General features: G+C 27.9%; 3 protein-coding genes across 3 annotated transcripts in view; all 3 read right to left on the minus strand.

Annotated features, from left to right (window-relative positions):
• Positions 1-229: 229 nt before the first annotated feature.
• On the minus strand, positions 230-1,389 carry LOC136074870 (soma ferritin-like). Its single transcript, XM_065787099.1, has 3 exons — positions 1,166-1,389; positions 857-949; positions 230-632 (listed from the first exon to the last, which is right to left on the minus strand). The coding sequence occupies exons 1-3, from the start codon at positions 1,262-1,264 to the stop codon at positions 321-323; spliced, it is 504 nt and encodes a 167-aa protein (XP_065643171.1). The 5' UTR covers positions 1,265-1,389; the 3' UTR covers positions 230-320.
• A 14,182-nt stretch (positions 1,390-15,571) lies between these two features.
• On the minus strand, positions 15,572-20,325 carry LOC136074367 (tigger transposable element-derived protein 4-like). The gene is made up of 3 exons (XM_065786673.1): positions 20,141-20,325; positions 19,423-20,098; positions 15,572-15,970 (listed from the first exon to the last, which is right to left on the minus strand). Exons 1-3 carry the CDS (start codon positions 20,323-20,325, stop codon positions 15,572-15,574), a joined length of 1,260 nt encoding a protein of 419 aa, XP_065642745.1.
• A 1,762-nt stretch (positions 20,326-22,087) lies between these two features.
• LOC136075303 (fibrillin-2-like) overlaps positions 22,088-24,250 on the minus strand; it is a 79,587-nt gene continuing 77,424 nt past the window's right edge. Inside the window, exons 64-65 of the mRNA XM_065787985.1 lie at positions 22,411-22,533; positions 22,088-22,299 (exon numbers count right to left, since the gene is read on the minus strand). Coding sequence (XP_065644057.1) covers positions 22,208-22,299; positions 22,411-22,533 — 215 coding nt within the window. The 3' untranslated portion in view covers positions 22,088-22,207. The remainder of the gene's footprint in view (positions 22,300-22,410; positions 22,534-24,250) is intronic.

The following is a 24,250-nucleotide window of genomic DNA, read 5'->3' on the forward strand; positions in this document are numbered from 1 at the left end:
ACTTACTAAATAAGTTTTACTTACTAAATCATATTTAAGGAATTTTTGTATAATTTGTATAAATTATTATTTATCTAAAATTTATATGAAATTGCAATGTATGCATTTAAAAAGGTAAGTAAATAGTTTTTCAAATTTTAAAAAGAAAAAGAGATGGTTGCCTAATTTTCTTCTTATTTATGCAGCTAGAAGCTGAATTGTGGGATAATGTTAATCAAAAAAAAAAAAAGAAAACTAATTTTCTGCTCTCACAAGAATTAAAAATTTACAAGACATATTTTTATAAACAAAAACAACACTTTTTGTATCACATTAAACAATTACATAGTCAACTTATCAAACTGATAAAGACCAAGCCCTTCACCACATCTCTTTACATTAGTGATAAAATTAGAAATTTTTTTAATTGATTCAACTTGTTCTCGTAAAAATCGTTTTGTTAAAAAATCATGTAAATGAGGATCTTGATGGCTATTAGCAATCCCGTCGAGATTTAATATTGCGTCGTTAACCTTTTTTTTCAAATTAAGTGCTTCTTCTAAAGCGTTGTTTGGCGTTATCCACTCATCCATAGGAACTTTTATGTCATCTAAAACAACTAACCCACCGCGAAGGTTTTGATATTTTATTAGCTAAAATAAAGTCAATAAATTCAAAAAGTAAATTAAAGAAAAAAAGAAAGAAAAAAAAGAAAAAGTAATTCAAAAAATTTGAAAAAAATTAGATAAAAAATGAAGTCGATGTTTTTGTTAAAGTATAAAATTTTAATTTTTTAAACTAAATGCAAAAGAATTTATATAAAAGTGTAATAAAAATTTAAAGAAGTTTTTTTCAATTTAATAAACTTTTTCCTAACCTCTTCTGCATGAGCACGCTCCTCATCAGAAAGTCCTTTGAAAAACTTCGAGAAACCTGGAAGTGCAATATCGCCACGATCAAAGTGATAAGCCTTAAAAATAATATTTTATTAAAGCAATACTTGGCAATCAATTGGCTTTTCTCTCATTTTTTTATTATTATTTCAATGCATACTTTTTCATTACGTACTTAACTGTATTGAAACATTGTGCGCTTTCATTCCTTTTTAGTGGAACAAAAGGTTTAACGAAAAAGTCAAACATTTTGTGACATTTACCCCCGAAATTCAAAAAAAAAATTAAGTTACCATTCTCAAATAAATATAGCTAGCATACAGCTGGATGTTAATTTGCTTGTTGATAGCAGCCTCGCTTTTTTCGTGAAAGTTTTGTCTGTGCGAAGCCATCGTTGATAATCAAGAATTTTAATTTAACGAATTTTCATAAATGAAATAGCAGTAGAACTAATTAAACAAAATGTTTCGTGAGTGTATTTATATTTGATAACCACGTGTATTTTAAGATTGAGGTTTTGTCGATAATTGTTTAAAAAGATCGTTGACAATTTGTTTATAATTAAAAAACCACTAGAGGTTAAAATACGTCATTCAACACTTTTTCTCAAACTAATTACGCATAATAGCAAACTTATTTAAATTCTATTAAAAATTAGTATTAACTCTATATAAGATTTTTTTAGGGAAAGTACAATTCTTAACAATATATGTATTTGTAAGTCTTTAAGTGATGTGTTTCTTAAATGACTAGTCTGTCTGCATTTCTCAATGTTATCTCTAAATCGACTATTTTCGACATTCGCTTAATTTTTTTTCACTTCTGAAAATTACTTCTTCTCGATTCTTGGAAGTCTGCTACGATACTTTTTAATGATATGTATGATGCTCTTTAGTGATTCTTTAGTACTTTTCTTCTGCAAATCTTGGTACGTGGACTTCGTATGGCAATTAGTCAGAAGGTTAAATCACAATACTAAGATTTTTTTTTTTTAAAACAAAATAAAAAAATTTATTTTATCTTCTTTCTAATAACTCAGATTAAAAAAAGCGTATTATTCAAAATCAAGAAAAATTTTCTTTGCATAAATGAATGGAGAGTAAAGTAATATCGCACTTTACTAGTCTTTACTAGAAAAGAAAAGGTTGCTAATTAATCTTGTGAGAATTATTTTAATAAACTTTCATTTGGGATTGTCCATAATTTAAGCAAAGGAAATATGCACAAATTATAGAAAATTTAGGCGCCAAAACCGGTATACTGGTGTCGAAATTGGTCTGGGTACTTCACTGTTGAACATTATAAATACTCACACACATACTATAGCTTTGTATTTGAACTTAAGAGTGTTATGGTGTCATAAGTGCGATTAACTAAATTAATTAAACTTTGTTATAAAATCAATTCAGACTAGAGAATAATTAATTCTGAAATTTTTTGAATAGCTACCTTTAGGGTAGATTAGGGTAATATGAGATTCTAAGCGAAAATTGGAATATTTTCAAAAATAATTATGCTGGATCCAAAATTTTTGCGAAATTTTGGAATTTAAAGTACAGAAAAATATTTTGTATTGTTAAAACGGAAAATTTTTTACTATGTTTTGTTTCTATTCAAAAAGCATTTCAAAAAACAATTTAGGACTTTAAACTAGATAATTTCAATGAAAAACACTGGATAATTTGAGGATGCTCATATTACTCAAAAATGGCATCTTTAAATAAAGTCAAAACTAAATGTTTCTATGCATTGTTTTTCAAACAAAAATAGATTAGATTCTTAGCTAACATTTTTCTTTATGAAAAAATTAGTTTCATTATCTTAGCGCCAAATTTTGGTGCCACAGATTTATTCATGCGTGATGATATTATTTTAACAATGCAAAAAATTTAACAGCGTTTTAATTAGATAATAGCCGCTAATTACTCCAAATAAATTTACGCTAATAGTACTGATTCCTGTTATCATCACATAAAGTCGATTCAAAAAATACAAATCAATTTAACTTCACTGTTTACATCTAAGAAATCTTTAATTACCTAGCCAACATTGACATACGGGTACCGTATGGGTCGTCAACTGGGTCCCGTATGGGAAGGCCAACGGTATCCCACCGGATCTTGGCCGCGGTTTCTATATGGGGCCCATATTGGTATGCCCAACGGGTATCCCGTAAGGTTCCCACGAGGTTTACCCATTGCAAATCTTGAAAAACTACGTTTAAACGTTTAAAATTTACAGAAAAAGCAAATTTATATATAACTTGATTGTTTTATTTCAAAAAAAAAAAAAAAAATTTCAGTCAAAATTAAGCAAACTTTTAAACGATTCTTTAATCGTGTATCGAATGCTTTTTTACGGTTATATCGCGAATTGGAAGCTTTTCCATTGTTGTTTAAACGACTTCATTGAAAACCTCTTTACACAATACCTCGTTTCAATATGACCTGTAAAAAAATTAAACTGTAATAATTTTATTCTAATAATTTTTAAATGTAATCTTCAAAAAATAGAGCAAAACTTTTTTCACACTAAGGTTTCATCAAATAATTAAGACTCATCAAAAACCTTGTATAACAGTGCCGTGGCTACTAAATCCAAGCACCCCCCTCCTTCAAAAGAGCCCCAAAATTGTTAAAATTTTTTCCAACAGAATACTAAATAAAAAAAACAACCTTACATTTGTAAAAAGGCCCCTAAATTTGCAAATGAGCACCCTAGGTACAACTCTGCTTTTATATATATATATACATATATATATATATATATATATACATATATATATATATATATATATATATATATATATATATATATATATATATATAAATATATATATATATATATATATATATATATATATATATATATATATATATAGATATATATATATATATATATATATATATATAGCAATCTAAGCCTTTGTTATTTAGGCATCTTTGTACAGTCCATCTATTAACACTAACGTTACCAGGCGTATTTGTGAGCCCTTCAGCAAGTTTGCGGTAAGAAATTTTCGGGTCTTGTCTAACCTTTCGAAAGAGATAACTTTGGTCTCTTGAAGTTAGCTTTAAAGGCCTACCAAGCCTTGGTAAATCTTTGACATCATTATGTAGTTTTTCATTATGTAGTTTTTCATTACGTGGTTTTTCAACATTGTTTGTACACATTTAAGCGAAACATTGCACATTTGAGCTATTTCTTGTTGGCTTTTTGTTTTCTCTTTTAGCAGACCTACAATTTGCCATCGTACCTTGTCTGAAACAGCTTTTCTGCCCATTTTTGTCTTTTTACTTTACCATATAATTACCAATGCCAATAACTCAAGATATAAAAATGACAATTTTATTTTATTTTCGCAAGAATGTTTATATAGTTCGAAAGAAATCAACCACCAAATTTTAGATTGCTTGGATAACATTTTGTTGAGATATTTCAACTTAAGTCCTTTTAGTTGACTCTAATTTTAGTTGACTCTATATTTTTGCTACATTAGAAATACTGGTATGTTCAAATTTAAATTAATAATTACTCAAGACTGGTTAACCTAACGAGTTCCAATTATATACCGTTCGATAGAGAATCAATTAATTAAGACATTTTATACGCTATATATATATATATATATATATATATATATATATATATATATATATATATATATATATATATATATATATATATATATATATATATATATATATATATATTTAAAATGACTAAAAGCTGCAAATCCCTCAAACATAACCTATTCTTCACAGGATTTGTCTGCTTTTTAAAACCTTTTTTTTGTAATTTTAAAACAATCATCACCTTCATTAGCTGAAACAAAACATTCTAAACCTTGATAATTTTAAATTGTAAATAGTGTCTCAATGCAATGGTTACTGATCCATCAAAATTAGTAATACTAAACTTCTGTTTATATCCTTGTACGTATTTATTTGAGCAACCCTTTGTTCTTTTAACAAGCTTTTTTAATTGATCCGAAAAAGTTTTGTATTTGAACGAGGGACATCTATCAAGTACTTAAAATTTAACTGTATTATTTCTCCTATATGTCTTAAAGAATAGACATTGTAAACTAGTTGATCCTTACCGAAAAGTTTACCAAATAATTGCACAAATTATGTTAGTAACTGACAAGCAAAATCAACATATTTTTTCAACAAAATAAAACATAAAATTAGAACTGCAACTGAAAGTACTAAAAAGTTTGAATAGATTTTTGGCTAAATCATCCCCTTTGAACAACTGGCCCAGTGTATACTTAAAAAAGTCTAAGTTCAGTTGCTTTCCATTTTTTAATATCTAATTAAGACCTTGGTTTTCTAGAAAATTTCTTGGAATGTAACGACATATCTGGAACAATCCGCCAGATAAAGTATTGACTGTAATCTGAGACAATTAACAACATTTGGGCCATTTGACCATAAGTTGATGAGTCTTTGCATACCCCTAAGCATACTAGATGCATTAAGTCTAAAGGAAACTTTGTCACCATGTCAAAATTTAATTCCATTTAACACACCACTAAGATGTTTAGAATGATTTTGATGACAAAAACCTGAATCAGCGCTTAAAATTAATAAAATATGTGGGAGTATTATCTTGCCACACCACTCTTCTTTCTGAACACAATGCTTACATCAGTTATAACCATTGTGCCCCTAATACACTTAATAAATGCTCTAGCTGGTGCATCACATATGATAACAGCAAATTGATTTCATACTCAATATTTTCATAGATAAAACCATCTTCTGGAAGAACTTTGAACTCTACCAAAAATTATGTAGATAATCAAAATTAGAATTAGGTTTTTGGGCACCACTATTTTAAACAAATCTCTAAAAATCCAATTTGGGTCGCCCAAAATTGCGAGTGCTAGGCCTAGGCTCTAATTTATAAACAGCAAAAACTTTTTGCATATTTTATTTAAAATCTTTTACATGTATGTTTAAATTTTATCACTATTTTAGATTTTCTTTTTCCTACATGTTTTTTTTAATATAAAATAGTTATGGAGTATTATTCTCCATAAGATGAAATATCAGCTGCAACCCTTAACTTACAGACAACATAGTTAATATGATGTATATACTTTATCATAATACATGTGTTTTTTTATGCTTGAATACTTATTATTACTTTTTTTATTTTTTCATTTTTTCAATAAGTGTTATTTATAATATTCAATACATAAGAAAATATTGACTATTGGGGAATATTCTTTAGATAAAAATAACATTTTCTTACATTACTTTAATCGTGGTAATAAACAAAGGTAATATTTACTCTAATCATTATATTTGTCCCCCAAAGTTCATGCAATTCTATCATACATAAGTTACTCACTAATAATTCTAATAAATAAAAATTATTACCATTATTATTATAATTATATTTACTAACCTGTCATTACTGTTATTTTTCAGAAATACATTCTGGTTCTTAAAGTCACTTTTACTCATATCAGTATGCAAATATTGTTAAAAGTCAGAGTGCATCAAGCAGAAATACTCTTAAACATGCTGCAAAATACAAGATATACATAAGATACATATCATATAAGACCTATGACCTGGAACTTAATACTTTTATCCCAACATTTTAAAATTAAGTTATGGAAAACAAAAACAATGTTCAACTTACTATAACTCAACTAAAATAAATAAGCATATGGTCATGATCTATATAATAACTTCTTTTAGTTATCATTATTTATATTAATGTTATCAAGGTAAAGTTTTATAATTAAAGTTTGAATGCAAAAGTTCATATCAATGAAAATTTTATCAGTATTTTAAACATAAGTTAAGTAATATAAATATTTACTAATAAGTAATATAAGTATTTAGTATTAATAGTAAATAATAACTTATATATAAATTAATATATAATTTATATATATATTATATTATATATAATAATTAAATTATATATAACATGTTACCTATAATTAGGTACGTGGACTGATTTTTTTAAATTATTCAAATACTAGAATGTTATATATCATTAGAAAGCTCTCAAATACAGTATTTCAAAGGTGAAAAAATTACGAAAATCGGACAATTCTATAAAAAGTTATGACGTTTTTAGTAGCAAATTTTCGATATATGGATTTCTTGATAAAACTGTGGTCAAAAAAATTTTTTTTTTTACATAAATTGTTATAACATTGTCAATTCTTATTCAAAAATCTATAACTTGATATCAAAAGATAGGTGTAAAAATGGGCTTTAATTTTAAATATTTTTCTAGGTAAATGGCGCATCAAGGGATCCAGAGGGGGTGCTAATCCACCACAGACACCTCACAAAAAACACTTTTTCTCCATTAAAGAGTGTTTTTTTTATGAAATTGATAATATTTATGAATAAGATTTTGGTATTCTTTTATTCTACATCACTAGAGAGTATTACAGGTCTATCATAAAGTTGGGTGTTAGGTTGTGGGTAAGGTTTAACACACCCTATTATATATAATAACACAATATTATAAATATTGTAATATTTACTAAAATGAGTAAATTATAAAAAATAAATATAATATTTTAATACTTTGAAAAATAGTAACTAGTGGTGTATAAAATTACCTTTTATGGGGAGGGGGCGTATGCCGCCCCCTCCCCCTGCTGCCCTAAACCTGAAAAAAAAAATTAATAACAAATTCACAAAAAATGTTAAAATGCTTTCTTAAACAGAGAGAAATTAGAATAAAAAACCAATTTACAACATTACAAGATGAGTTTGAATATCCATTTTGTCCTTTAAAGGGACCAATTACCCACTCCAACCTTAACAAAAAACACACAAAAACAATAAGTATTTTGAAATAAAAAATGTAATTAAGTTTTGTCTTGGCTTTTAGTGAATGATTTAATTTTTCAATTCCATTAATGAATAAAATTAAATCATTTTTAACAATAGACACCACGTGAAGGTAAGCCTATCAAAAAAAATTTGCAAGCCATAAAACTTGCTGTACCATATTTGCAAGCTACAAAACTTACGGTACTCATTTTGCAAGCCATAAAACATTCCGCCTAGGTCGACCTCTTCTGCCACGACCTTTTGCAGTACCTCTGCTGCTGTCCCCAGCACTCCTGTTTGGGGGATAAAAGGGCCATCTAAAAAGAGGGTCATCTTTGCCCCAAAACTGGATCCAACGCAAACATGATCTGTTGCTGGTGGGTCCAGGATGCTGGGTCCTGTAAACCCTGTAGGCTATGTAAGCTTTAAAAGCAAATAAATAATAATTATATTAGTAACAAATGGCATTATGTAACACTTAATAAAAATTTTTTACTTGTTAAAGTTTATCTAAATATATAAAATTATTGACTAATAAATCACTGATAGGTAAACAAATTTTTAATAAGAGTAAAAATTTTAATACTGCTAGTGATTTTCCTTTTATGAGAATTCAAATGAAAACACAATATAAATGTATTAAACAGTGTATATTAATAGGAATAATAAAAATTTGATAACCATTCAGACACATTTTTAATACATAAATTTACCAGCAGAAGGTTGAGCAGGTGGAACTAAAGGTAGAAAAAGTTGTCATTTAAAGATATTGCAATTGCTAAGAAATGCGCACACATATTAAAAAGTAATAGTTTTTAGACATACCAGTCGTTGCAGATGAACATGAAACTAAGGTTAAAAAGTTGTAATAAGAAAAATTGTAATTGATGAAAAATGCATACACAATTAGAAGGTAAAATTTTTAAAACTTACCAATCGTAGAAGATGAACACGGTTCTAAGGTTAAAAAGTTGTAATATAAAATTAATATAGCAAATGATGAATAATGGACATGCATATTAACAAGTAATATTATTTAGACATACCACTTGATGCAGAGGACGATGAAACAGAGGTAAAAAAAGTTTTAAAAAAGAAAATTATAGCAATTGATAAAAAAAGGCATACACAAATAGAGAGTAAAAATTTTAAAACTTATTAATCTTATCAGATGAAGATGGTCCTAACGTTAAAAAGTTGTAATAAAAAATTAATATAGCAAATGATGAAAAATGGATACACATATGAAAAAGTAATATTATTTAGACATACCACTTGATGCAGACGACAATAAAACTAAGGTAAAAAAGTTGTAATAAAAAACAAATATTGGAATTGATGAAAAATACATACACATATTAGAAAGTAAAGTATTTAAAATATACCAATTGTAGCAGATGAGGATGTTCCTGAGGTTAAAAAGTTTTAATAGAAAATAAATATTGCATTTGTTGAGAAATGCGTACACATATTAAAAAGTAATAGTTTTTAAACTTACCACTTGTTGCAGTTAAAGTTGGAACTAAGGTTAAAAGATTGTTATAAAAAATAAATGTTGCATTTGATAAGGAATGCTTAACAGGTTTTTAGAACTTACCAACTGTACCAGATGAAGATGGTTCTAAAGTTAAAAAAGGAGTAAGACACCGCAAAAAAAAATAAGTTTAGCATTAAATATATTCACAGAATAAAAATTCCTGGTTTTCAAAATTACTAACTATAGCAAGTGATGAAAGGAGAGTTAAACAAAATATGAGTTAAACCTAGACACACATGTTTAAACGTTTGTTACTATGATTCATAACAAAGTTATAATATACAAACTTACCAATGGTAGACCTTGTCGATTCAACTAAAGGTAACAAAAAAATTGTACGATAAAAAATAACACCTTGTAATTGCCAAAAGTAAGTTCAAAAAATAACAACTTAAAAATTAAAATATAAAGATTATATGTATATAAACAAGAAGCTAACATTAAGAATGGGTATATACTTATGTAAACAATAAACATATATAAACTAGTATACATCAAGAAAAAGGTATAGACAATAATAATTATATCTCACATTTAAAAAAACTTTAGAAGCATTAAGTTAATGCAAAAATGTTATGGGAACTATATTTACGAAATCTCAAAAAATCTATAATGATAGTGCTAGGATCTAAACAAGAAGCAAATATTAGACATGTTTGTATAATTATTTAAATAATATTTATAGGAAGAAGTAGTATACAACAGGAAAATAAAAAAAGAAGATGAGTGTAATTTTTATACCATTTTTAAACTAAACACCAAAAAATATGTCTGTTAAGAATAAATCAATATAAATTCGATTTGTAGACTTCTATAGAAATTAAAAGAAAAGAAGCAAATTATACAAATCATAAAATAATTTATTTTTAACAAAGTATTTGTTAATATACAAATAAGTATTATTAATACTTATTTGTGTATTAACAAATTTTTATACTTATATGATGTTTTAATGAACCTGTGAAATGATACTTTAATCTATCAATAAAATCAAAACAGTTTTAATTTAATAGTATTAGATTAAAACTGTATTATTAAAAATGTATTACTAAAAATGTATTAGTAATACATTAATCTTTTTATACTTAAGATTATCTTACTAAGATAAACAAAAAGAGTAAGGTTTTTACATTTATGTTTTTGTTTTAAAAATAGTTAGCAATAATATAGTTATGAAAAAAAAAATTTGCTTACTATCTGTTAGAGAATCTATATATTTTTGTAAGTCTTTTTTTACCATTTTATCTGTTTTTCTGTTATCTGTTATCTAATAATAAAAATAATGCAGAAAATATTTTTCTAAGAACTGGCCCCCCTATCCGCCCCCGTATTTATAAAGTTCGCTGTTACCGAAAAAAAATTCATTAAAACAGAAATTAGGTACCAAAAGTGCTGCACTTAGTTATATATCTGCTCCCATTTTTTTTTGGCTGAAATTTGGCAGGTAAAAAGAAAATACATGTAGAAAGTAGAATAAATAATAAAAAAAGCGGGCTCAACATTTCTTTGATACGAAATTAATGTGAGAACATCGACTAAATTTTCATAGAAAACTGTCAGCAAAAAAATTCATAAAAAAGTTAGGCAACCATACTTAAAAATAATATAAAAATTAAGCTTGACCTTTCTTCTTTCAAAAAATATTCTATGTTTATATGTGTTTCTAAAAAGAAACACCTCAAAAAAACGTTTGCCTAAGGCTACCTAAAAAAAGTGGTATTTGTAGAATAACACATAGTAAACTATCTGCTCCCTTTTTTTTTTCTTTGAAAATTGGCATGTGCTTAGAAAATGCATGTAGAAAGTTAAATCAATAATAAAAAAAGCGGGCTCAACATTTCTTCTACTATAAATTAATGTGAGAACATATACTATATTTTCAGGACCATAACAAACCATGAAAAATTAGTAACAATACATTAAAAGCCACATAAAAATCAAGATTAACCCTTCTTCTTTCAGAAAAATATCTAGGTTTATATACGTTTCTAAAAAGAAACACCACAAAAAAACGTTTGTCTGACGCTACCTTAAAAAAAGTGAAAAAAAACGTGGAACAAAATTTTAGCACAAAAATCGGCTCCGTAAAACGCGATTTCCGCGTACCTACTATAATATATTAATTATATTATTTATAATAATATATATTTATATATAAATAACTTATATATAAATAATATATAACTTATACATAATAATATTATGTATATTATGATATTATTGTTAATATTTATAAGCGAACAATTTTAAATCAAAGTCAAAAAATATCAATGAATAAAAAATGAGGTAGACGCATAACAATAAAGCCATTTATTGCATTTATATGTAAACACTTAATATTTATATCTCACGGTGGGTAAACTTCGTTAACATCAGTCATTTTGCTTGCATAAAATATAGAAAAATCAATGGAAAAGTGTGGATCTGTAAAAACGATATAAAAGCTTTAAATTCCCTAAATATAATCTATCCATAACAACATTCCGCTGTTTGCTCTTTTTAAATGTTTCTGACTAAACCAAAGTTTTGATTAAACTCAAAGCAGTTATGACCATCACTAGCAGAAACAAAACTTTATATTTTGATCATTTTAAAAATGCAAACAGTGTCTCAATGGAATAGTTACTTCATGTTTAATAGTTACTGGAACATATGTTAAACTTTGTAAATTTATTTACTAAGTTTAACATATATGGCGGAGGTGTATTTGATTCGCGGCTGATAAAAACGATGGTTTATTAAATAAACCATTGTTTATTAAATAAACCATTGTTTATTAAATAAACCATTGTTTATTAAATAAACCATTGTTTATTAAATAAACCATTGTTTATTAAATAAACCATTGTTTATTAAATAAACCATTGTAAAATAAACTTTATTTTACCCGTTTTTTAAATGAAAATAACTAAGATATACCACTCTCCCCAGACTCCGTGAATCAAGTACATCCCCACCGCTCAAATTACAAATATAAGTGGAAGAGCAAAAAAGAAAACTTACAAATGAGATAAAATCAAAAGAATTTCATGGTAGTTAATCATCAACCAAATTTTTCTGATCTGATCAGAAAAATTTGATTGCTGATTGACTATAAATAAAGAGTCTTCTAATAATAAAAATGAGTATCGTAGAGAACGTAACTGTAGTTTTGATGTCAGAGAAATCATTTTGAAATAGATTTATCAGGCAAAATCTGGCAAAGGAAACGTACTTGGATCCATTGCTTCTGAATTAACGAGACATGAGAGAAGAGCCTAATGATGGCGCGGCATAAAAAGAGTTAAATTCAGATGATAGTTTTGATTCTAATCTAATCAAAATCTCTGAGACAGCCCTTGATGACCCTGGTACATGGTCTAAATTTATTTCAGATGGTCAATAATTGGTCGCTAAATGTTTTATTCATTTTTCAACCAACATCGATTAAATATTGACCAATTCTATTTATTTATTTATTGTAAAATATTTATACAGGTAATGCCAAATCAGCACAATAAATTAGGCTGTTATCCTATTGGACCCTGATACATTAAAATATAAATAAAATTAACTGTTACTTTAGAATATAAAATAATATTAAAACATTAGTAGATTTATCACAAAATAAAATAAAATTTAAAAATTAAAAACATCCATGAGTTTAGTTTTAAATTCTCTTAGGTTCTTACTCTGGCGAACAGCGAATGGGAGACTATTATACAAAATTACTCCTTGGTAAAAGAAACCTTTTTTCGTGGATTGAAGCTTTACTTGAGGTATGGTCAGTGGTATTCCTTTTTTTTTTTGTGTTTGCTGAATGACAAATTGCCTCAAAACGGTTAGAAAATATACATGAACCAAGTTCTTTCTTTAAGATCTTAAAAACGCAAATTACAGCTTTTTTTTCATTGACTTTTTAAAAATGCGGCAAATTTATATTAACGTTTGAAATTTTATTTGCATTTAACATTATTTGGTTTATTCTACTATATAAACGGTTGATGCGGTATAATTGGGTTGCAGTGTGTTTTAAGTTGATTAAACCACAGTAAGTAAAATTTGGCAAGATCATTAAGACATAAATTAATTTAGCAGCGTTTATTGTTAGCAATTATCGTGTTTTATTTAGTAAATGTAATAAGATCAGTGGGCATATTTAAGCTAATATGCCCACTGATCTTATTACATTTAAAATTAAAATCGTCGTTAAGTGAAAGGGTTGAATCTAGATGGATTCCTAAATATTTGTGTGTTTTGGTATTGTTTATTTGAACTTCATTAATATGTAGATTTTTGATATTTTTCTTGCGGTTCCAAAAAGCATTGCTTCAGTTTTATAAAATCATTTAATTATTTAATAAATCATTTTAATAAATCATTTATTTCAAACCATTTTGATATCCCGTTTAAGTCTTCAAGTAGTTTTTCCTCTATTAATTGAATGTCATTATCAGCTAAAATTGAATGTCATTATCACTAAAATAAACATGTCATCAGCATACTTGATAATCGAGCTACGTTTTAAAACGTCTGATACATCATTAAATTCAATCAAAAAAAACAAAGATCCAAGAATTGAACCTTGCGGAACTCCTCTTGTGATTTCATGAGACTCAGACACTTTCCCATCATACGCGACATACTGGGTTCTGTTAAATAGATAATCCGTTATTAGTTGTAATGTGCGACGGTTAAGAGGGCTTGTTAAATAGTGATAAAAATCGCTAAACTGATACGCTATAATGATACTAAAAGCACCACGCAACATAGATTAGAAAAGATAATTATATAAATATAAAATTTAAAATATAAAATTATATGAATATAAAAAGCATAAAGCCAAAAAAATCTAATCTTGATAGATGTGTATATTAGTTTAGTCCGAAAAGTAGGCATAGCTCCCTAGTCTTAACATAATAACAATTTAAAAAAATGCAAAAATATGCATCGAAGGACACACCGTAGCGAAAATAATTTATTTGAAAAAAAATGTCCACTAAAAACGGTTTACATTTTCAAAACCACGAAACATCCTACTATAATAAGCTAAATTTTAAAAATATTCTGTCGACGTCTTTTAAAAAAAGGGATTAAATGGACAGATCATGAATTTTTGGTGTTCAAGATAGGTAACCTCCAAAAATGCTACAAACTTCAAATTTTGCAATAATAATAATGGTGTCAAATAAGAATGTTTAATAAACACATTACGATCATCAGGGTCTAGGAACAATATTACCAGAAAATTCGGGTCCAACTTTCCCATATGTGGAAGGAAAAAAAAAAAAAAATTTTTTTTCAAGTTTTTTAAACTAGATTAAAATTTATCGAAAAAATTAATTTATATAAAGAAAATTTCTTGTCGTTTAAAAATGGTGACCAAGTAATGTTTACAATCAACTCTATTTTGGGGATATCAACTTTATAAGGTCATAACTTTTCAACGTTTAAATATTTTCTTACTAAATAACAATTTTACGCATAAATTTTAATCATGCTCATAATGCCCGAGTTTATTTAAATTCATCGTGCCTTCCTCTTGCTCTCTTTCATTCAAATATTTTGACTTTGGGGCCCCAATTAAAAGGTAAATATTAATACGTTACTTATAAATATATTAAAAAATAATACTTAAATTACGTTAAATAAACCTAAATTACTAAATAACAATTTTACAGATGAATTTTAGTCGTGTTTTAGTCGCGTTTATAATAGTAGAGTTTTTTTTAAAGAAAATAGTGTCCCCCCCCCTCCTTCCATCCTCCATTTTATTTACGTATTTGGACCTTGGGGCCCTAGTTTTTAGGTAATACTGTTGCTAAACTCTAATCGACGCGTTATTTTGCTAAAAACATACTTTAAATTAGTATGAACATGCCTATCTTAAAGTTACCTATCTTAAATATCAAAAAATCTTAAAATTGTTCTTATTTTATATATCAATTTGTTTTTCAATTAGAAAGCAGTTTAAAAAACACACTTAAATGTTTATACATACGTTTGTTTACATTTACAACCTATAATAGTTTCCAAAAGATACACATTTATTAAAGTATTCTTTTTATACTTATACTGTTTTAAAGAAGGTCTGGAATTGTACGTAACAATGGCTTTAAACAAGCTTTATGGATATTCTGTAAGACTACTGGAAACTTTATATTCACTCTCCCAAAATTGTTTAAAATCATAATGAACAGATTCTGAGGCCTGTTCAGACCAAAAACCCAATCTTTATTTGGATTGGAACTTGCCATAAATGAAAGAAATTCACTCGTATGCTTGATAAGAGCGTGGACTTTCGGGGAAACTCTTAGACCAAGTTTGACATAGGCATCTTTGTACTCGTTAATAGTTAATTCATATTAAGGTAACAAACCTGAAAAAAGACATGCAGCTTTAACTGGTTTTAAACATTTAAAGGAATTAAGTATAGAAATAATATGTTCATCTTTTTCTAGTTTCGAAGGTTTTATTAATTTTTCTAAAACATGAGTAATTTTCAATAATTTTGAACATTTCCCACCTTTAAATTGACCACCATGCAGCTTAGGTTTTTCAAAACCTAAACTTTGGTTCCAATGATTCGCCGATAAAGTGATATCTGTGGATTGAAAATATTTTTCAAGGTACTTGTAAATTCTGTTTGTATTTTCATTAAGTAGACGAAGTTTAATTGGAGCAAGAATTTCGATAACCTTTATGTCATCAGGTAGATCAACTAGTGGACGGTTGATACAATTATTATAAAATGCAGCTGAAAGCTTGAATTTTTTTAAATATATTTACAGGAAGTTTTGTAAGCATTAGCTAATGAACGGATACTTCCCAGAGTTCTGAGCTCACCGTGAATTTGAAAACCTTACATTTTTTCGTTGCTAATATTACACCAAGAGCAAGGATGTGTTGATGCTGGACTTTCAATTCCAAAAAATATATAGGCCATTTTCATATTAAAAAATTTTCTTGTTTATTACATTGGGTAAACCACAGAATTTTTGAAATTTTGATCTGAGGCAGTAAAAAATTTCTTATTGTATTTCCTATAATAAGAAACTTTTTACACACCTATTCCGATTTTGAAGAAATTTGAGTATGGAAACCTTAATTAAAAAAGAACCATACTTGTAAATGCATATGGGAAAAATCTATCAGATGACCTACTAAGTGAAATACTTCATCTCAAAAGTATTTAAAAAACTATTTTTTGGCATTGTAAGTCATTGAAATCTCCTTTACTTTTGAATTCAATTTATGACAAACAACTGAAACAGAGGATTCTTGCAAATATTTGTATGGGAATTAAATTGTTTTGTAAAATTCTAGTAACTGTATCATTAGCTAGAAGATTTTTAGGCAAACTTGAAATTTATTGAACATATGGCAAAAAAGTGCAAGCTGTCAAGATCTTATTATCAAAGCCGTACCGAGGATGGTTATTTTTTTATTATTTTTATTTATTTATTTGAATTTTCATAATATATTTTGCTATACAATGTTATATTCAAAGGTATTGTTGGCTTAGCATTGGAACAGCCACAAGTAGTCATTAAGACTAATCCAAAATAGCGTCCGCTATTGACCAACATTTTTTGCGTACAGAAGTACTACTCAAGCGATGAGTTGGCGGTGGCAGGATTTGACTCGTATGGTACAACAGTCCGGGTTTCAACATTTCGTTTGACGCTCTAACCAACTATGCTATCCAGCACATGGGTTATGAGAAGATGGGGAGGGGGGCGTAGAGGTGTTTAACCCCCCTCCTCTAGAAAACTTTTATTCAAAAATTAGTCGGCAAATTTAGACCTTTAGTTAGCAGTAGGCAATTATCAGTTCACTTTTTTTTAAGGCCTCAGTAGGCTAAATAATTTTGGACCATAATCGGCAAAAAAAACCCTTTTTTTCAACCCCCACCCTCTCTTTTCATTAAAAATCTCTTCACCAAGTCCCTAATTATCATTTAAACAATCTTTTTTTATAGATATTGATTTTTACTCTTTAAAAAATTTTTACTCTTTATAAAAGTACAAACAATAGACTTAAAAATAGCTCAGGGTACACTCTCAATATAACTTCTAGTTTAAAATAACAATTTTAAATGATGAACCCTTTGAGGACAGTGGAACACATTTGAGGGACATATATAAAACCAAACAAACAAAAACTCTTAGGGTAACCTGGGGCAAAGTAAGAAACTTTCTAAAACGAATAAATAAAAATATGAAAAAAAAAATAGTAATAATGATAATAAATAAATTAAAATATTTAAATTTTGAAAGTAAAAGAGGTTTTTTTTTGTTACAAATTTACTATGTTTGCTATGATTTTCTTACTTTTTTTTATCTTCAAAAGAAAAATGTTTTTCTCCTTCTAAAGATGTTTTTTAATTATATTAAATTTGGTGTTCACCTTGTTGGCAAAAACATTACTTTGATATCACAGTAGATGACCCAATTATGCTCGATGTAATTGATTTTTTTGATTGATGTTATCATAACTTTCCTTCAGTACTATTGAATATCCAATTGGAATACAATCAGTTTATTGCCATTGTGAAGCAGGACATGTTTTAAACTTCTTTTGGAGCAGTCAATAAAAAGTCTCAATTCAAGTGAGTTATAATGGCCCATTTTCTGAAACAGAGAACAAATGTCACTTCAGAAAACAAAACAAATTTCTTGTTTAAACTGTGGTGCTAATTCTTTCTTTTGATTTCTGTTAATTAAAAAAGTTTTTCCTTGAGCCAGCAAGTTTTTTTAAATATTATTGAACATAACTTAACTGTATTTTATGAGAGATCTAAACCTTTGACCAAGTCGTTGAGCTTGCATTGAAAAAACAGTTGTGGTAGCCTGTATTTCTGTAGCGATATCCATGTACTCAGAATCATCACTATCATTCATCATCACTATCAGGATTTAAAGGATGTGAAAATTTCATTGGTTTGCTCACTATAAGTCACCCAAAAACTAACAAAATCAGAAATGGGAAACTGAACTGAGTGAGGAACTGGTTTAATGGTTAAGGATAAATTTGTATACTTATACAGTATACTAAAAATAACAACCACTGTAGTGATCTATCAAATCTCTCCAAATCATTGGAATACAAAAAGTTAATCATTTTCTTTTCCTTTTGTCTATTGTTTTAGATTTCTACATATGGTCTTCAAACTTAGTGAGAAGCCCAATACTTGTCTAGATCTCCTAATGTTACTCCAAAGTAAGCTTAATACGCTTTTTTAGGAAACTCTGTGGTTGTTGAACGTTGCTTTGGAGTTGTAAATGAGCTACATTTGTAACAAAATCAATTTGGATCGGTTTTACATTTCTGACGTTGAGATAATTTCTTGATTTAGATTTTTATAATCTGAAAATCAATAAAATATTTTATTTGTTAAACAGTCATTAAAGAAATAAGCATGACATAATGAAAACTTTCATTCTAAAAGAAATTTAATCAATTCTTTAAGCCTATTTGTTACCGAGATTTTGATAAAAAATGTAATTAGTTAAAATAAAATTATTTCATGCCAAGTGAATGAACAAATATTAATTTAAAATAATAGTTACAGCATTTAAAAACGCGTTTAAAAATTGGAAAACATTTATATATATATATATATATATATATATATATATATATATATATATATATATATATATATATATATATATATATATATATATATATATATATATATATATATATATATATATATATATATATATATATATATATATTATTATCTATATATCTATTAACTTATTTGTAAATTTATGTAATAAATTTACAAATAAGTTAATAGACAGAGCTAGAAGAAGTGATTGTAATACAGTAAACTCCCGGTTATTCGAACCTCCCAGGGGAACAAGAATTTACTTCGAATAACCGAAAGTTCAAATAACAGAAAATCTTCTGTTGACCAAATTGGTCAAATTGGTCAAGAAAGTGACCAATTTCAAGTTACTATTAAATTTTAACAGAGGTAGAAAGTAAAAAAGAATAAAAACTTTTGAATAAGATGTCGTTTAAGTCTTCCCCTTGTAAAAAAAAAAACAATCTAAAATAAAGATATAAAATATTTCCAATTTTTCGAAAAAATCGTCCATTTTCGATTGCTTTTTTGCCTCTAAAGAATATTTCTCAAACATCCATTTATACTTGCAACCGGAATTTCCTTTGAGATGCCTGCCTTTCTAAAACAATTTATTACAGTTTTAGTCGATACAGCATCCCATGACTTGACCAACATGCTCATAGCTTCAAGAATGTTGATATTTGGTGTTGTTTTACCAACATCGATATATTTTATCTGACGCCTCACAACATTCGTGCGATAAAAAGTCTTCAATGCCCTTATGATTCCCTCGTCCATTGGTTGCGTTTTGGAGGTTGTGTTTGGTCGTAAAAACACTAATACAATTGCTTTGAGATTTTCAATATTAGGATGAGCTGGGCAGTTATCTATGATTAGTGCAACTTTTCTACCCTCAGCATTAAACTTTGCGTCAAGTCTCCTTACATAATCAGTAAAGATTTTAGAGTCCATCCAGGAATTATTTTGGGACTTGTACTGACAAGGTAGGCTTTTGACACTTTTGAAACATCGTGGTTTTTCTGCTTTTCCGATTATAAACATAGACAACTTTTTAACAACCCCATTTCCTGCTGCTAAGCCTGTTAAACGAACTTTGCTTAATTTTCCTCCTGCACATCGTTCATCTTTTAGATGAAAGGTTTTTGTCGGTGACTGTTGATAAAATAAACCAAACTCGTCAGCGTTGTAAACATCTCTCAATTCATACCTTGAGAGGATAATAGGCAAATTCGCTTGCTCCCAACTTGATGTCTTTTCCGCTGTTCGTGACCTTTCCTCGCCAGAAATAGTTCTAAAAACATCATTATGTCTGTTTTTCCACCGATCAAGTCACCCTTCTGAAGCCTTAAAATCCGCAATGTTTGCAAAATCTAAAGCTTTTTCTTTAATGATGTGTTCACCAATCGGTACATTTCGTTCACGTGCATTCATAAACCATTTATATATTATATTATTAACGGAATCATGCTTTCCCAAACTTAACTTTTGTCTCTTTGCTCCAAATTGACCTGGACTCATACTTGCTAATTATGTTTTTTTTATGCGTAATCCAGTAAGTTAAAGTGTCTTGAGGAACACTGAACTTTTTTGCAACATTTTTTTAGTTAGTCCTTTTTCTAAATCTTTAAGAGCAAGATATTTTTCTTTGATTGTTAGAACTGTTTTCTTTTGTTTAGATGCAGTGTTGAAACTTCTACCGCACTACTTTGCAATGTCTTTGATTTTTTAATTATATTTTAATAACATTATTTTGTTTATAATATTTTGATAACGTCACGTTTTGAAATGAAATGGTATCTTCAAACAAAGAAAAACTTCGAAAAACTGACAGGGTTTTCGTCGAGGGGAGTAAAAAATTGTTTCGAATAACTGCGTGTTCGAATAACTGAAGGGCATTTGCATGGGTTTGTTAAGGAAAATTCGCGGGGAATTAAAATTTCTTTGAATAAGCGGGAAATTTGAATAAGTGCCAGTTCCCATAACCAGGAGTTTACTGTATTTGTTAAACAGCAAATATACTTGAACAAAAATAAAAGGTTTTGGCAAAATATTACTAATAATATAGAATACTTATATGATAAACAAAAAAAAGATCTTTTTACCAAAGCCTCTATTAGCAGTGATTTTGCTTGATCTCCAGCTTCTGTAATAGGAAGTCAGCTTCCCAATTTAAAAGCAGCACGTGATACAAAATATTTTTTACTTATAGTTTACTTTAAATTTAAAATTTTTTTTTTTTCCCTGAAGCCCTTAGCCATAAAAAAATACAATTATGCATGAGCATCCAACAGACTATTTACATGGGGCATCACAAACAATCTATGCAACCACGTGTGTCTTTCTTATAAAATGTAGTTTTTATTCAATTTTCTTATAAAAACGATAAACCTTTTTTTTTAATCTCCAAGAAGACCTAACGGTCTTGTAACAGAACACCATGGAGGAACCAAAATGTTTTGTGACAAGATTTCGCGCCGCTTTCCAATAATGTCAAGTATGGTCGAAGCAACAATTAAATTTCTGACCTCATGGTTTTAAAACTTTATTAGCCATGTCACGACTGCTTATGTGAACTTCTTGATTCTGAGGTAAGCGCTTTAACTTTTGCGTCACGGTTGCTATTTGAACGTGAACGTGTTAACTCAAAAAATAACTGTTAAACTTTATGCAAATGCCGAGTAAAATCTCTACGATTGCTAAGGGCAACTTCACAATCCGACAAACAAGCCACATTTTCGCTCTTTCTAAGAAATTAGAAAAGTTGTATTTTTTTTCATTAATAGTTGTTGTTTTTCTATGTATATATATATATCGCAATTTTCTAAAAAAGTCTTATATATCTTAAAATTAAATATATATATATATATATATATATATATATATATATATATATATATATATATATATATATATATATATATGTATGTATACATATATATAAACAGTGCTCCACTAGCCGCCCCTCCACATTTTCCTGTAGCGTCGGTCATGGCTTTTAAGATGGAAAAATAAAGTAAAAGTAAACTAAAAGAAACATTAAAAAAAAAAAAAAAAAAATAGAATAAAAACTCAGACAAAAGTAATATAAAATATATATTATTTCATTATATATTAAATAATAAGAATAAAAAATTTAACTTAAAACTTATTTTTTTTAAAAAAGCTTTAAACACAAAATAAATAAATAAAATAATCAAGTTGATTTTTTAAAGTCGATTTTGACAAGTTAGATGTCCTAACTTCAATAAGCGAAATCAACTCAACCAATTTTTTTTGTTTAAAAATCGAATTAGACTTAAGTCTTAGATAAGACTTATTTTCAAACCTCATTTTGAAATTTAAATAATAATTTCTTGACAATTTTTAAAGCTTTTAACCACATTTCTGACGAAGAGAACGGTTAACCACATTTCTGACGAAGAGAACGACAGCCTCTTTTTTTTAATACCGTCATAACTTTGTAAAGCTCGTCTGAAGTTTCATTTTTAATACCTAAATTATATTAAACAATATTTTTCTTATTACTAAAAATAAGAACTATTTTTAAACAAATGCAATTTTCAAAAATATTTTTATTTTTTTCTTTAAGTCATTAATACTCACGAGTGCATTGATGTATTCCATAATTAAATGAATAACCAGCGGCACACGTGCACTGATAACCACCAGCATAGTTTTCGCATTTTGCATTTGGACCTAAACACCACGTTAAGCACTCGTTAACATCTAAAGGAAATAACAACAAAACTTATCAAGTTTCAACTTAAAAAAGTTATCAAATAATGTCATTGAAGATAAGCACCAGTCACGTCGCACAGTATACTAAAAAGTGCACAGATACTTTAATTTTTAAATAAATTACACAGGGTGCGCTATTAAAACAAGGACAACGTCTTTTAATTTAAAAAAAAAATGATTGAGTTTATTGCGTTTTTTTATTTAAAGTTTAATTTTACAACTAATATATTTTTTTAAACATATTTATTCTTTGACTACTTTTGATCGCAATTTCACACAATACAGACTTTCATTAATACTGGCATACAATACCAGCACACAACACACTTTCATGCAATACTTCATTAATAACCTCAATAACTTAGGCATGAGATTCTCAATTTTTCAAAGTCCTCACTTTTCAAAGCATTAGCATAGATGTCTTGCTAAACAAAACGCCGAAAGTTAAATCATAAGATTTTGGTGATCAATCGACATCACTGTTACGTAAAATAATGCGACCTCGAAACTTGAATCTCAATAAATTCATTGTTCCTTGAGCTGTGTAGCATGGGCACCATCTTGCTGAAAATATGTGTTTCCTTTTAAATAGAACATAAAAAATTTTCCAGCATATGTCTATAGCAATCACTAATTTTCAATAAAACACGGACCAATTACTCCTTCAACAGATAAAGCACGCTAGACAGTTACTCATTTTGGAAAAGGAAGGCGTTCTTTTTAATCCGAATTGAGTAATATATATTAAATATTACTTTAATATATATTTATATTATTATAAGACAAAATCATGATCAATTTTTAGTTGCTCAAGAATTCAATCACAAAATATTCGATACTTGTGGCGGTCTGTTTCAAAAAGTTTCTTGATTTAACTGAACCTTGTATGGGTGTAAACCAATATTCTGTTTTAAAATTTGTCTCAATCAAGTTGCAGATAAGCCAACAACAATCAACGTCTAACCGACTTTCCTGTACTTTGCTCAACAATTTCTTTCACTCTGGCAATATTTGCTGCTGAACTCGATGTGGATGAATTAATGTCTTTGATTCAAGCCTTATTAACTCAAAGTTGTAACAAAAGACTTTTTATATGGTCTTGATATTTAACAGCTGTTGATTAAATAAGCCACTTATTCAATCAACAGTTGCAAGACTTTTAAAACCACTATCAAGAAGGAAAAAACCAATGGGTAGAAGAAAAAAGATTCAGTGTGCTACATTGTTTTCTTCAAAGAATGCCTATCTTAGAAAAAAATCTAACACAGATTTATATATGCATGTCAGCCTAATATATAAAGAAGGTCAACAGAACTTTCCTTAAGTCTTTGCCTAAGAAGCATTCTATAAATTAGTAGCCGGTTACAGTTAACATCTATTAAAGATGAGAGCTTTCATTGAGGCACCAACTCTAGTCTTTAGTCAACAAGGAACCCAAGGCAGGGGTATTTTAAGTCAGAGTTAACTTCTCCTAGCCTTTGCGAAGAAAACCAAATTCTACAGGGCAGCATTATATTGGCAGGTTGTAAAGATTATATGTTGCCAACAGCAGGGTGGTCATGATGATCCTACATCTGACCTGATTTAAGCTTTTAATGGGTCAAATGGTAAGTTTAAATCAAGTCAATAGCACAGCTACAGAACAAGAACATTAGTTAAAAATATCAAACGTATTTCTTCAAGATTGCAAATATAATTCGAAATA

This window comes from Hydra vulgaris, chromosome 01 (genome assembly GCF_038396675.1).
Source record: "Hydra vulgaris chromosome 01, alternate assembly HydraT2T_AEP".
NCBI classification, from domain to species: Eukaryota; Metazoa; Cnidaria; class Hydrozoa; order Anthoathecata; family Hydridae; genus Hydra; species Hydra vulgaris.

What these genes read in the sequence shown, in the direction of transcription:
- LOC136074870 (XM_065787099.1), bottom strand. Translation starts at nt 1,264, where the DNA reads ATGGCTTCGCACAGACAAAACTTTCACGAAAAAAGCGAGGCTGCTATC. An exon ending in GCTATATTTATTTGAGAATG is followed by an intron (nt 950 to 1,165) that starts GTAACTTAATTT and finishes ATTATTTTTAAG; the next exon opens with GCTTATCACTTTGATCGTGG. An exon ending in AGCGTGCTCATGCAGAAGAG is followed by an intron (nt 633 to 856) that starts GTTAGGAAAAAG and finishes ACTTTATTTTAG; the next exon opens with CTAATAAAATATCAAAACCT.
- LOC136074367 (XM_065786673.1), bottom strand. Translation starts at nt 20,325, where the DNA reads ATGAGTCCAGGTCAATTTGGAGCAAAGAGACAAAAGTTAAGTTTGGGA. An exon ending in GATTTTAAGGCTTCAGAAGG is followed by an intron (nt 20,099 to 20,140) that starts GTGACTTGATCG and finishes TGATGTTTTTAG; the next exon opens with AACTATTTCTGGCGAGGAAA. An exon ending in ATGCTGTATCGACTAAAACT is followed by an intron (nt 15,971 to 19,422) that starts GTAATAAATTGT and finishes AAAAAATTCAAG; the next exon opens with CTTTCAGCTGCATTTTATAA.